The sequence below is a fragment of the Hirsutella rhossiliensis genome, assembly GCF_020360975.1.
Source record: "Hirsutella rhossiliensis strain HR02 chromosome Unknown scaffold00001, whole genome shotgun sequence".
Lineage (NCBI taxonomy): Eukaryota > Fungi > Ascomycota > Sordariomycetes > Hypocreales > Ophiocordycipitaceae > Hirsutella > Hirsutella rhossiliensis.
Window position 1 is genome coordinate 7475145 of NW_025408667.1, and position 13647 is coordinate 7488791.

The window sequence follows — 13647 nt, forward strand, 5'->3', positions numbered from 1 at the left end:
AAAGGCGAGATTTATACTATCGATCTTATAGTCTTAATTTAATATATAAGATAGTATCCTTCTTTAAGATATAAAGATTAATAATAGTATTAACCTTATAAAAGAGTATAACGATCGGCTATATAAGCTTAATATAGCTTTAAAGATATCTTATACTCCTAGAAATAGGAATCCTTTTAATAGAATTTATTATAATAAAGAGGCTATAATACTATATAAAGAAGATTAAGATTAAAGTAAGAGATTTTATACTTACTTATAGCTTATATATATTATTTAATAAAAGCTTTTTATAGACTTTCTTTAAATATAAATATAAAGCTAGTAAGGGAGAAATAAGGATTATAATATAATTAATATTGCTTTACTATATAATAATAAGTTAAGGGAAGTAAAGGAGTTAAAGGAAGTAAAAGAGATAAAGGAAGTAGAGGAGATAAGGGAAGTAAAAGAGATAGAGGAAACTAACTCTTATTAATAAGAATAAGTTTAAAGCTATAAGAAAAAGTAAAAAGGCTATATAGTAATAGAGGCAATAGTCGCCTCCTTTATAAAGAGAACTAAATATAGGGAGAATATTCGACCGCGATAATAGGACTTTAAATATTAAAAGGATAGTTAAGGTAAAGAATAAATAATATCTATAAGATCTTATCTTTTAATTTAATACTACTTTTAGCTATATAGCTTATATATATTTTATAGGTACCTTATATTAAGATAAGTATAAATAATTAGTATAATAAAACTAAATAGGTAATACCTATAAGTAGCTTAAATATACCTATATATATTTTTAGGTACTTATTTTAAACTTACCTACCTACTAAGTATTTATAGTAGCCCTAAAATAGCCCGTAGGTAGGTATAGGTATTATAGAGTAAGTAGAGGCGTATACGTAGGTACCGTCCGTAAGATAATATTAATAAGCTATATAGAGCTCTTCTATATACAGCTAGCCCGCCCCTATACTTACGGGATCCGGCCCTCTATACGTAACTATACGGCTTAGGCCGCGGCCTAAGCCTATTACCTATAATAGTTAAAGACTCTTATATAATGCCCTCCCTCGAGCGCGGTATAGCGCTGCCCTATTAACGGCTCCCGTATAATTAGGCCCGTGCCGCGGGCTCTTCCCTACCCTTTCCCGTTAATAGGGCCGGCCCTACTAGCCCTATTATCCCCGCGCCCGTTAGCCCGGGCAGCCGGGACCTAGCTCTATAATCGTCGGCCGGCTAGCCGTTTAAATAGGGGCATAACCTATTATATACGCTCCTAGGTAGCCGGCGGCTAGTCCGGACCTACGTAAGCCTTAGGTTACCCGTCCCCTCTACCTTAGGTAGTATCCTCTACTAAGGGGTATATAAAGCGGCATCCCCCCCTTCCCCCTTCCCTTCCTTCTCTCCCTTCTTTAACCGTAGTAGTAGTATTAATAAGTAAGTTCCGCTCTACCTAGGGCGTTAGTCCGTTCCTAGCTATATAGGCCGCTCTATTAACGTATGCTTATAGTAGTAGCGGTAGTAGTAATAATAGCCCTAATAATAATAATAACTCTAACTAGTAAGTTCCGCGCCTTATAGAGCGGGAGGCCGTATTCCGTCGTGCTAACTTCCGCGATAGATATATCCGCCTCTCCCTCTCCTACCTCCTCCTTCTTAGAGCGTGCGGAGTCGTTTGTTAACGCCGTGCTAGCCGCGGCCGACGACGACTCCGCCGCTGCCGTCGCTCCTGCCCGCGCCGCTGCTACCGCTCCTACCGCCGCCGCCGCCGCCTCTACTACGCTATTCGCTCTTACGTCGCCCCTTAGGGTAACGACGCTATCCCCGCCGCTACCTATAACGCCCGGCCCCTTAGCCCTCGCCTCCGTCTCCGCTACCCCCGTAAGTCCGTAGTTAGGTAAGCGTAATAAACGTTGTCCGCTAACCTCCTATAGCATAAGCGCTAAGTATAGGCCGGCGCCGCCCGCTCGGCCCCCTATATACGTTATACGTTGTAGGAGCTCGACTACTCCGACTAGGCCGGGCGCCGCCGCGGCGGCAGCTACTACTAGTGCGCGCGAGCCGGCCGCGCTTATAAGGCGGCGCCTCCCGTCCTACTTACTACGGCGTCGGCTTAGAAGGCCGGCTCGCACGGGCAGGCGTAGGGGGCTACTAAGAAGCGCCTTACCGCCGCCGCCGCCGCCTACCGTAACCTCCGCGCCCTCGAGCGATAGGGCCTTATACCTAAGTAAGTCCTACTCCTCCGCTCCCCTATTTTCGCCTTTAACGTACCCGGCGCTAAGGATACTACCTCTATCGCCCTATCGGCGGTCCCCTTAGCCGTGCCCGCCTCCGCTACCGCCGCTGCCCCTACCGCCGCCGCTAGCCGCCGCCCCTTTGCCCCTAGAGCCGCCGCCGCCGCCGACTAGCTTACGGGCTTAGAGGGCCGCCTTAGCGCCCTAGAGACCGCCGCCGCCGCTAATAAGAAGGAGGAGGCTAACGAGGATAACGATAATAAAGATAATTATAATAATAACGATAAGGAATAGGCCTAGGTAATCTAAGGGCTCCGCCTTATAATAAACGCTATTTTTATCTCCGCCTATATTATTGCGCTTATATTGCCTATATTACTATAACTGCCCCCTCCGCTATACCTACTTTATAGTCCTTACCTAGGCTACTATTAGTAGTCCGCTAGTCCGTTATTCTTATCTACCGTTCTAAATAAGGCTTTAAACTTATCGAGGGCTATAGTTCCCGTAAACTTATATATAGGTTCCTATATAGGGTCGAGATACCCGCGCTACTTAACGAGGACCTCCTAGCGTTTCCCCCTACCGACCTTTTTCTAGCGCGCGGCCTATATCTCTTTAACCTCGAACTCGTCCTTTCCCTCTACCTTAATTATAGGCGGTTAAGCGTCTGCTACTTCTTATCCGGGCAGCGGGTTAAAGGAAGCTCTATAAAAGAGGTCTATATTAATCTTATTATAGACCCCCGTTAAGAGACTATTAAGCTCTATAACCTATAGGCTAATAACCCTCTATACCGTAAACTTCGCGTATAGCTAGTTAAGCTTCTTTTTTAGCCGTGCCGACCTATAGTTACGGAGGTCTAGCTATACCTTATCTCCTACCGTAAACCTATCTACTAGGGCCCTAGTCTTATTAGCGTACCGCTCTTAATCTTACGCCGCGGCGGCTATCGCGGATTAGTAATAATCCGTAGTCTCCTATAGCTTTTATATAAACGCGGAGGCATAGCCCTCTAGTAACGAATTACTATACTACTCCGCTACTACGTCTATAGTAAAAGGAACTAGTAAGGGTAGTTCGAAGCTATATATTATAAAGAAAGGGGCTATCCTAATAAAGGTATATAGTCTACTATTTAACGTAAGTTAGGCCGCGGGGAGCTAACGGTCTTAGTCTACTTAGTTATAGGCTACGACGGCCTATAGGTAAGCCTATGCCTCTTAGTTAACCCTCTCGGGCCCTCCGTCGGTTTATAGGTAATATACCGTGCTAAGTAGCTACGTAATTTAAAGTAGCTAGTATAGGTGCTACTAAAAGCGGCTAGTTTAATTCGATCCCTTATTACTTATAATAGAGGCTAGCTAGCTATACGAGCGGGCCTAGTACTATAGGAAGCGCTTTATATAAGACTCTATATCTATAGATAGTATTGGCTTTAATACTATAGACTTACTAAGTCGGTCCTTAATTACCTATATATAGCGGTTACCGCCCTCTATAAGTAGGAGGTCCGTTATAAAGTCTATCTATATATATATATAGAACTGGTCGGGTACCGGAAGCTACTTAAGTAGCCCCTTAAGCTACGCCCTTTAAATCTTAGTACGGCCGTAGATATCGTAGTTATAGAGGAAGCGGCGAACGTAGTGCTATAGGAGGGGCTAGTAGAAATCCCTCGCGAGGCCTACTACTATGCCCTGCCTACCTAGGTAGCCTATAATACTAGAGTTATAGACGAGCTAGACTAGCTTCCCTTAGAGCTCGTTCCGTTCGTCTAGCTCCGGCGGTCTATCCTTCTCCCTAGCTTCTATAGTATATAGCGCGCCCGGCACCTATAGTCTCCCCCGCTAACGTAGGTGCCCCTATAAGTCGATATAATAGTCGGCTACTTATACCTTTAGCTTTAGCTTTAAATCGAGGCGTCGAGCGCTAGACTTAACGGCGCGGCGCACGCTCTCGTAGGTACGGTCTAGAGACGATATCCTATCCTATAAGCGCTAGAGGACCTTATCTTAGAATACCCGCGCTGTACGCGCCCCTAGGCCGGTCTATCCCTCCTTGCTAGGCCGAGGCGAAGGTATAAGGGAAGGCTTATCTATTAGCGCCGCGCCTTCCTTTACTAAGGAAGCTCCTATATAAGTCCGTAGCGCTTCTTACGGGATAAGCTATAGATCCTAGGCCTCGATATCCGCTCCCGTCGGCCGGTCCTAATCCCTCTAGGAAAGCGTATCTAGGACTACGGAGTCCCGCCCTAGCCGGTACTTAATCGAGAAGTTAAAGTATAAGAGATACTCCGCCTAGCGGGCTTACTACTCTGAGAGGTGCTAGCGAGTTATAAGTACTTAAGGTTCCTATAGTCTATAAGAACCTCGAAGCTCTTATAGCTCTAGAGCTCCGCTTACTATTACTTAAGGTAGCTAATAATCGCTAGTATCTCCTTATCGTAAATAGCGTAATTCTACTTTACTAAGGTTAGCTTATAGGAGTAGAACGCTACTAGTTACTTCCGCCCGTTTACCTCCTAAGAGAGCGTTCCTCTAAGTGCTTAGCCGCTATAGTCCGCTTTAACTAACGTAGACCGGTCGAAGTCCTACTAGAGTAGTACTAGGGCTTAAGAGAATAGGTCCTTAAGCGTATAGAACGCTCCTTCCTATATAGGCCCCTAGCGAAAGGCGGTCCGCTTTCCGGTAATCTCGTTTAAGGGCATTATAATATAGGAGAAGCCCTTAATAAATATCTTATAATAGTTCGCGAACCTAAGGAAGCTCTATACGCCTATCTACGTAGTTAGGGCAGCCTAGTCCTAAATCGCCTAGATCTTTATAGGATCCGCCTATATACCTATGCTAGTATAGATAATAAAGCCTAGGTACTTAACCCTCTTAACCCTAAATTCGCACTTATCTAGGTTAAGGTAGAGCCTATAAAGTTAAAGGCGCTCTAAGACCTTCTATACTTTCTATATATAGTCCTCGTAGGAGCCGCTTATATAGATAAGGATATTATCTATATATATAGAGGCGAACTTATCGAGGAAGTCCTAAAGCACGTTATTAATATAATGCTAGAAGGTAGCGGGCGCTCTTAAGAGGCCGAAGGGCGTTATAAGCTACTCGAATAAGCTATAGCGTATATAAAACGCTGTCTTTTACTTATTACCCTCTAAGATCTATACCTTATATAACGCCTATTTTATATCTAGCTTTATAAACTACTTTGCCTTTAAAAGGTTATAAAGCGTATCTAAGATTAAGGGTAAGGGGTAGCGGTCTAGCTTTATAATTACGTTTAGAGCCCTATAGTCGTAATAGAACTATATCCCGCCCCTTAGTTTATATATAAATAGGACCGGCGCTCTTACTTCGGAGCTACTTACTTAAATAAAACCCTTATTTAAAAGGTCCCTTAGCGTCTTCTTTAGTACTAGCAGTTCCGCGTATAATATACTATATAGCGGTCTAAACGGTATAGGCAGTTCCTACCCCTTCTTATTAGTATAGAGTACGATCTTATAGTCTACCCCTAGCTTATATAAGTTAAGCTTATCCGCTTCCTAGGACTTAAATAGCGGTAGGAGGTCGTAAAAGCGCTCCGGTATCTACTACTATAGCTTAGAGGGCGACTTCGGCTTCTTCGCCTAGAGGGCCTTATCGATATCCGCTAAGCTAACTACGTAGACCGCTATATTAGCCGCTGCCCGGCCTTCCTCCCGCTCTAACCGTCGCACGGTTCTTATAAAGATAGAGGTAAGGACTTCTTATACTAAGTATAAAGCTTATACGCTTAGTCCTATGCCTATAGAACCGTCGTTATAGCGGACCTACCGTTATATAGGCCTAAACTATAGCTTCTTTTAGTATAGAACTAAGTATAACTCTATATATAATAACTAAGGTTTCCCGAGGATTAAGGGAAACTCTAGTTAGGGGATTATATAGGCTACGATAAGCTTATAGTAACTATCGACCTTTATAGCTAGCTATATAATACCCCTAATTACCGTACCCTCTATCGCGCCTAAGGCGCCCTTTACTCGCCTTAAGGCGATCTTTTCTACTAGCACTTATATCTCTTATATAAGCGCCTCGTTAACTACGGCGTAGTACTAGTAGCCCTTATCTATAAGGGCGGCGATAGGTAAGGAGTTATTAACTATAACCTATATTAAAGTAGGCTCCTCTTCTATATAAGCGGATAATTCCTCCTTCTCCTTTACTAGTATTAGTAATTAGAGCTCTAGAGCCTATCTTTACTCCGGAGCTACTCTTTTTCCTCTAGGCCTAAGGGAGCGGAGTCCTCTTCGTCGTCTAAGGTAAGGAGCGGTTCTATCTTCGCTACTTAAACTACTATAGGCCGCTTAGCTAAAAGGAAGGGGCATTTTAATATAAAGTATATAGACGCGCCGTAACGTAGGCAGCGGCCGTTAGCCTTCCTTTTCCTAATTTCCTCGCTTATTACCTACTTCGCCCGCTACTTAAAGAGCGGGATAGTATAGGGGATATTCGAAGATAACTTCCTACCGCGTTTAGCTCGGTCTATATAGGTAGCCGATATTAGGGTATCTCTATTAGTATCGATAGTCGGCTATTCCTCTTATAGAGGGGCGGTAATCCCGTTACCGCTATACGGCGTACGCTTACGAAGCTTCTAGAAACGCGGCGTCTACTTATAGCCCTATACTACCTTTATTAACCGGCTTATATACTCGCCGTAGTTAGTAGGTATAATTACGGGGATAAGTAGCTCCTATAAGGCCGGCGTAATCGAGTTCCGTAACTATATAAGCTTCGCGCTATCTTCCTATACCGTGGTTCCCGCTACTCGTAAGAGCGTCTCTTTAAAGTTAGGGAGGAATTCGCTAAAGGTTTACCCGTCCCTCTACTTAAGGGTCTATAGCCTATCCTACGCCTTCTCCTACTTCTATACGTTGCCGAACGTATATATAAGGTATTAGAAGAAGTCCTATAGGTCGCGTTTACCTCTAGGGCCGCCCTTATCCTAGAATCCGGAGATCTGCTATATCTAGGGCTCCGGTAGCATATAGAGGAGCGAATACTACGCTATATTACGATAGCCGTTTAGGCCCTATTTCTCGTCTATTATAAACTTCGTCTATAGCCGGCTAAGGAAGAAGTAGAAGGACTTAGGCTTACCGTCTTAAGTCGGCTAGGGAAGCGGCTTCCGTATTAGTAGTGCCGCCGCCGTAACCGGTGTTGCTAAGGTCGTAGGGGTTAACGCTAGTCTCGTAGACGGCTCCCTTAGTATAGCGAGAACCTCGTTCTTCTCGCTAGCCGTCGCGCTTCTAATCGCTTCTAGGATAGCTATAATACTTCCTATCCGCCTAGGGGGTAGCGGGGTGCTCCCTTAGGGAAGCGGCACCCTTTCCGGGGAGATATCTATTAAATCTATTAGTTAATAGCTTATACTATCACGGAGTAGGCAGAGGCGTATACGTAGGTGCCGTTTATAGGATAATATTAATAAGCTATATAGAGCTCTTCTATGCGCGGCTAGCCCGCCCCTATACTTATAGGATCCGGCCCTCCGTACGTGACTATATAGCTTAGGCCGCGGCCTAAGCCTATTACCTATAATAGTTAAAGACTCTTATAATAAGTAGCCTATAAGTAAATACCTATAAGTATTTTTAAGTCTAGCGGCTATAGCCTAAGAGGGCCTACGCTAAAATATAAATATGCGGGAGAAGCCTATAATAGCTAGCGTAAATTTCCTATATACTACTACTATAACCTCGTTTAAGATAGACCTATATTAAAAGAAGGGAGGGTTTCCTCTTAAGTACTTTAGTTTTTCCTTCTTATTTAATATTAAAGTTCTAGATACCTTTAGCTAGGTCCCTAGTATAATCTTAATAATAATAATAATATAGGTTATATATATAGGCTATATATATATATAAGCGGGCGTAAGTATAAGTATAAGTATTTAGGTAGTATAGGTACTTACTAAGTACGCGCGGTATAAATAGGTAGGGTAGGCTAGCTTTAGTATATATCTTAAAAATAGGTTAAGTATATAAATAGTAATATACTATTATATAAATAGTAATACTTATCTTAAAAAGGAGTAACCTAAGGGCCCTAGGGCTATTAAAGGGGAAAAACACTACGTAGGAGGAACTAAATTAACCTTTCCTTTATCTTTATTTTTATAGCTATACTTTCCCTAATTAGTTATAAGCCCCCGGGCCCTATAGCTAGCTAGGACTACTAATAGAGGCATAGGCCCCTATTAGCCTTGCTATGGCCCTAGAGGCTGCATGCGAGTAATAAAAAAAAGATACCGCTTTAGTCCCCTAATATTTTTTAAGCAAGCGTTTAATTCCCTCTTTACGTGGAACAGCCTGCGAGCCGAACTATATTAAGAAGTAAAAACCTCTCTCCCCTGGGTGAACACAGCCACTATATTCCGATCGTCTCCTGTCATAATGAATTTATCGAACATGGTCCTAGAGGAGTCCTCGGGCTGCAGGGGAGTGGCCACGCCGCCTCGCAAAGTGCCCATGTCTACTAGCAGCGCATCGAACTGCTTCCCAATGGTAAAATCACCGATCTCGTCCCCAAATCCAACCACACGCGCCCCCCCGATGGTGGCCATGTGGAAGACCTGGTCGAGCGACAACGAAGCATCCCCGTTCTTAGCATAGATGAAATCGCGGGCAAAAGAGGCCACTAGTGCATGACGCATGGCGTTTAGGATGGACGGGGAGTAGCCGCCTCCAGAGTCAGTCCCCAGGCCAACATCGATACCGCGCTCGAGGAACTCGTGCACAGGAGCCGCCATGAAACCCCCTCCCACGGTCATGTTGGCGGTCGGGCAGTGCGCAATGCCACAACCAAGACCCTGCAAGCGTTGCATCTCGTACGGCGTCATGAGGGTGCAGTGGGCGAGGATGGAGTGGGGGGTGAGCAGACCGTAGTGAGCGTAGAGGTCCGCCTCATTCGCAAAGCCCGGGAAAAGTGACAGAGTGGTCGACGTTTCCTGCTCGGACTCGTTGAAGTGCGTCTGAATGGCCATGCCGGGGTTCTCCGCAGCCAACTCGCCGAGTCCAGCCAGAAGCGACTCCTCGCAGGAGATGGCAAAGCGAGGTGTCAACACTGGTCGCACCAGCTTGCCCTCGGGGTCGATGCTCTTGATGTGGGCAATGCAGTCTCTTGTGACTCGCAGGGACTCGTCCACACTTGCGTCGCGGTAGTAATCAGGCGAGTTTCTGTTCATGTTGCACTTGCCCACGAGCGCCCTCTGGCCTTTGTCAAGACAGATGTCAGCCAGTATTTCCGTGGCTTCACCATGCAGTGATCCGTAGTAGCTTGCCGTGGTGACGCCTTGCCTGAGCATCCCCGTCACGACGGCATTGTACGCTTTCCTGGCATAAGCCGTGTCCTTTAGCCGGGCCTCGTTCGGAAAGGCAATCTTGGACAACCAGTCGAGGATTTGCATGCCCTGACCTAAGCCGCGGTGCATCCACTGAGGAGCGTGATTGTGGGTGTCGACGAAGCCTGGGATGAGAAACTGCTCGCGGGAAAGCTCCCTGACGGGGCATTGGTCGAGGTTCAGCTCCGCCAGTTTCCAGGCAATATCGGCCCTTGGCAAGTCGGCTTCCAGCGCCACGATTCGACCGGCCGAGTCAACCACGATGAGAGCACTGTCCAAGACCTTTACTTCTGTCTGGCTAGCCGAATGGGCGACGACGCCATAAATCGCTTGCAATCGATCCTGATTCTTTCCGGCCATGGCGGATGTAGCGCTGCTTTTCCTGGAAATTCTCCGCCCTTTTTCTCTCTAGACTTCGCCCTGCTTTTGGGTAGAGAGGTGACTGATTCAGCGTTCGTTTCCTAAGGGCGTTCGCGTGATGTGATGGCAATCCAGGTCGTTATACCGCGGCGGAGTGTGCAACCTTGGGAGCGGGCGCGTCAATCAGGCGGGGAGACGGACTCTCCCGACGCAAATCGGCCGTCAGTACGTCAGCATGACAACACCAGGTCGTATCTGACAGGCCGTTGTTTCCATATTGGGCCGCCTCGCGTTTCTGTTCGCGCGCTGCATCAGTAGGTAGTTGACGCCCTCTGCAATACACCGCTACGCCTCAGACGGCTGCAGTTATTTCAGTCTACTTGCAACGCTGGAAATACTCATGTCGGAGAATAATCCCCATTCCATCGCGTCGCTCAAGGGAGCTGTACCGGTGCCTTCTCTCGTTCCAGACCTCGCAAAGATTCTTCAGTAGGTGTCGACGACACGCTTTGAGACAATGTCAGCGGTTGATCCTCCGACAATAGCCCTTAATTGCGTAGGAATTTGTCGGTGGAGGCTATCGATTGTTCTTTGCTCCTAAGCAGTGGCTTGAGAGCACAGTGGAAGATGCATAACTGCTTACCTAATGAGAGGATTGACCCCGCGGGATAAGATAAGGATCTATACAGGTATGTAAAAGAAAAAAAAAACGGCGGTGATCGTATTTTGAGAAGAAGATTGTGCTAAACCTCCTCAGCCAGACAAATCTGCCAGTACGGTTTAATTCTTTATTTCGCTGCGCTCCGGGTGTGCGCGATCCCGACTTTTTCGCTTCTAGTCACAACATCCAGATTGAAATCGCTCTCAATGAGTCGCCCCCAATCTTCTCGCAAGCGGAAAAGCCTTGCCGCAGTCGCGCATGTCTCCGATAGCGACGAATTCGATGGCGACGTCCTGGAAGGCATCCTTTCGCAGAGCGATGACGGATCGGAGGATGAGCTTCCCAGCTCCAGTGAAGAGGAATCCAACCTGGAAGGCAGCGACTGGGACGGGCACAGTGCCTCCAGCGAGGATGAGCTCGAACACTCTGGCGACGACAAGGGCGTAGATGCCAGCCACTCAGTCATGAGCCGCCCTACGTATCGCATTGTCGCTGACGCCAACGGGGGCGAGCGGTACGAGTACAAAGAGATCGATCCCATTTACGACAGCGACGACTCAGACGCGCAGGAGCCCGTCAACACCATTGGAGACATTCCGCTCTCGTTTTACGACTCGTACCCTCACATTGGGTACGACATCAACGGCAAGAAAATCATGCGCCCCGCTACTGGCGAGGCTCTCGACGCCTTGTTGGACAGCATCGAGCTGCCCAAGGGCTGGACTGGCCTGACAGATCCCCAGACCGGCAAGCCACTGAATCTTACCCAAGACGAACTGGAGCTGCTCCGGCGACTGCAAACCGGCGAGGTGCCCGAGGACGGCTACGACCCCTATCCCGTACGCTCCTATGCGGTTCTTTGTTACCAGGCAGTGTATTTTGCTGACATGCATCCAGGAATTGGTCCCCTACTTCACCAGCACCGAAGAGAAAATGCCTTTGAGTGCGGCGCCAGAACCAAAGCGCAGGTTTGTTCCATCCAAGCATGAGGCTAAGCGCGTAGCGCAGCTTGTGCGGGCCATCAAAGATGGGCGCATCCTGCCCTACAAACCCCCCGAGACCGGCGACAAGGAAGAGCAGGAAAGGGGATCTTGCTACGACATTTGGGCCAACCAAGAACCCCAAGAGCCCCATGTGATGAGCATTCCTGCCCCCAAGCTGGCACCTCCTGGATACGATCTCAGCTACAACCCGCCTCCGGAATACCTGCCAACCGCCGAGGAAAGACTAGCTTGGGAGAACACGGATGCTGAAGATCGCGAAAAAGACTATCTCCCAGCCAAATTTGACTCCCTGCGCAAAGTGCCTGGCTATGCTGGGTTCGTCAAGGAGAGGTTTGAGAGGTGTCTGGATCTTTACCTAGCCCCGAGGATCCGCAAGAACAGGCTGAACATTGACCCCAACTCGTTGCTTCCCAAGCTCCCCCGCCCAGAAGAGCTCAAACCATTCCCAACAATGTGCCAAACCATATTCAGGGGACATGATGGGCGAGTGCGCTCGATCGCGTTTAGCCCCGACGGAGAATGGCTTGCATCTGGTGGCGATGATGGCACTGTCCGTGTGTGGGCGCTCAACGGACATCAGGACTGGACCGTCAGGCTTGCCTCTGAAGAACCGGTCAACGTCGTTCGCTGGCGACCCAACAAGGACACGTTTGTTCTTGCCGCCGCCACCGGAGAGGATTTGTTCTTCATGGTGCCGCCTCTGTGCAGCGACTTGGTTCAGAAGTCGAGCCGCGACGTTCTAGATGCTGGTTTCGGCTATGCAGCTAATGGCGCCCAATCGCTCGCCGTCCACAACGGTGCGCAACGAGAACCGCCGGCACGATGGTCTCGGCCAGGCTCCAAGCTTGAAGAGGCTGGCGTGCTTATCAAGGCCACGGTGAGGACGCCGATCAAGACGTTGAGCTGGCACCGACGCGGCGACTTCCTCTGCACCGTCTCACCAACCGGGCAACGGAGCTCCGTCACCATTCATACGCTCTCAAGACATCTAAGCCAAATTCCTTTTCGCCGGCTGCCTGGACTCGCCCAGACCGCCCAATTTCATCCCTCACGGCCGCTCCTCTTCGTCGCCACGCAGCGCATGATCCGGTGTTACGACCTGCAGAGGCAGGAGCTTGTCAAGGTGATACAACCAGGGGCTCGCTGGATTTCGTCTTTTGACGTCCATCCGGGGGGGGACAACTTGATTGCCGGGTCGTATGACCGAAGGCTGCTGTGGCACGACCTGGACCTGTCAAGCCGACCGTACAAGACCATGAGATTCCACACCGAGGCAATCCGAGCAGTCAAATATCACAGGGGCTTGCCGCTGTTCGCCGACGCCAGCGATGATGGGACGTTGCAGATATTCCACGGCAAGGTCGTCAGTGATTTGATGGAAAGCGCCACCATTGTGCCCGTCAAGATGCTCCGGGGCCACACGGTCGTCAACAAGATTGGAGTCATGGACGTGGACTGGCACCCTCGGCACCCATGGTGCTTGAGCGCAGGAGCGGACGGAACCTGTAGGCTGTGGGCGTAAGAGTCTGTCGTCTAGCGCGTCATGAAACTCGACATGAACAATGGCCGAGTTGGGGCCATCTCAACTCGCCCTCGGGCTTGCGGGCCAGCCTTGGTGCGTCGGAGCCCCCGTGATTCTAGGCACGGATGACCTCGCCATGCATGTTGAGCCATGTTTCATTTTCACGAGGATACTGCGACTGCTTACCAATGGCCTCGGTCTGGTCAACCGGTGGAGTCATCTCAACCACAAGCACAGACCATTGATTGAGGCGAGCGCGGCTTTTCAGCACAGAGACAGGCCCCTGACTGCCGGAGTTGTGCTGAGGCGCCCGGTGAAGGCCTCGAATAAGACATTGGCTCGTTGGGTCAATACAGATATGTATGTCAAAACACTAGGCAGAAATCGCGGAACGACAAAATTCTTGCTTGGGTTATCATGTAGTGTTTTTCTTGCCATGATGCACATACAGCCGTTTCTGCCCCTCAG

General features: G+C 48.2%; 3 protein-coding genes across 3 annotated transcripts; 2 read left to right on the top strand and 1 right to left on the bottom strand.

Annotated features, from left to right (window-relative positions):
• Window positions 1–1060: 1060 nt before the first annotated feature.
• HRG_00987 (uncharacterized protein) lies at window positions 1061–2213 on the top strand (the record flags this gene model as incomplete). The annotated part of the gene is made up of 3 exons (XM_044859458.1): window positions 1061–1079; window positions 1694–1881; window positions 2145–2213. 3 exons carry the CDS (start codon window positions 1061–1063, stop codon window positions 2211–2213), a joined length of 276 nt encoding a protein of 91 aa, XP_044725858.1.
• Window positions 2214–8618: 6405 nt separating this feature from the next.
• Window positions 8619–9992, bottom strand: HRG_00988 (amidohydrolase family domain-containing protein; the record flags this gene model as incomplete). The annotated part of the gene is made up of 1 exon (XM_044859459.1): window positions 8619–9992. One exon carries the CDS (start codon window positions 9990–9992, stop codon window positions 8619–8621), a length of 1374 nt encoding a protein of 457 aa, XP_044725859.1.
• Window positions 9993–10859: 867 nt separating this feature from the next.
• HRG_00989 (WD domain, G-beta repeat) lies at window positions 10860–13179 on the top strand (the record flags this gene model as incomplete). The annotated part of the gene is made up of 2 exons (XM_044859460.1): window positions 10860–11492; window positions 11551–13179. The coding sequence occupies 2 exons, from the start codon at window positions 10860–10862 to the stop codon at window positions 13177–13179; spliced, it is 2262 nt and encodes a 753-aa protein (XP_044725860.1).
• Between the last annotated feature and the right edge of the window lie 468 nt (window positions 13180–13647).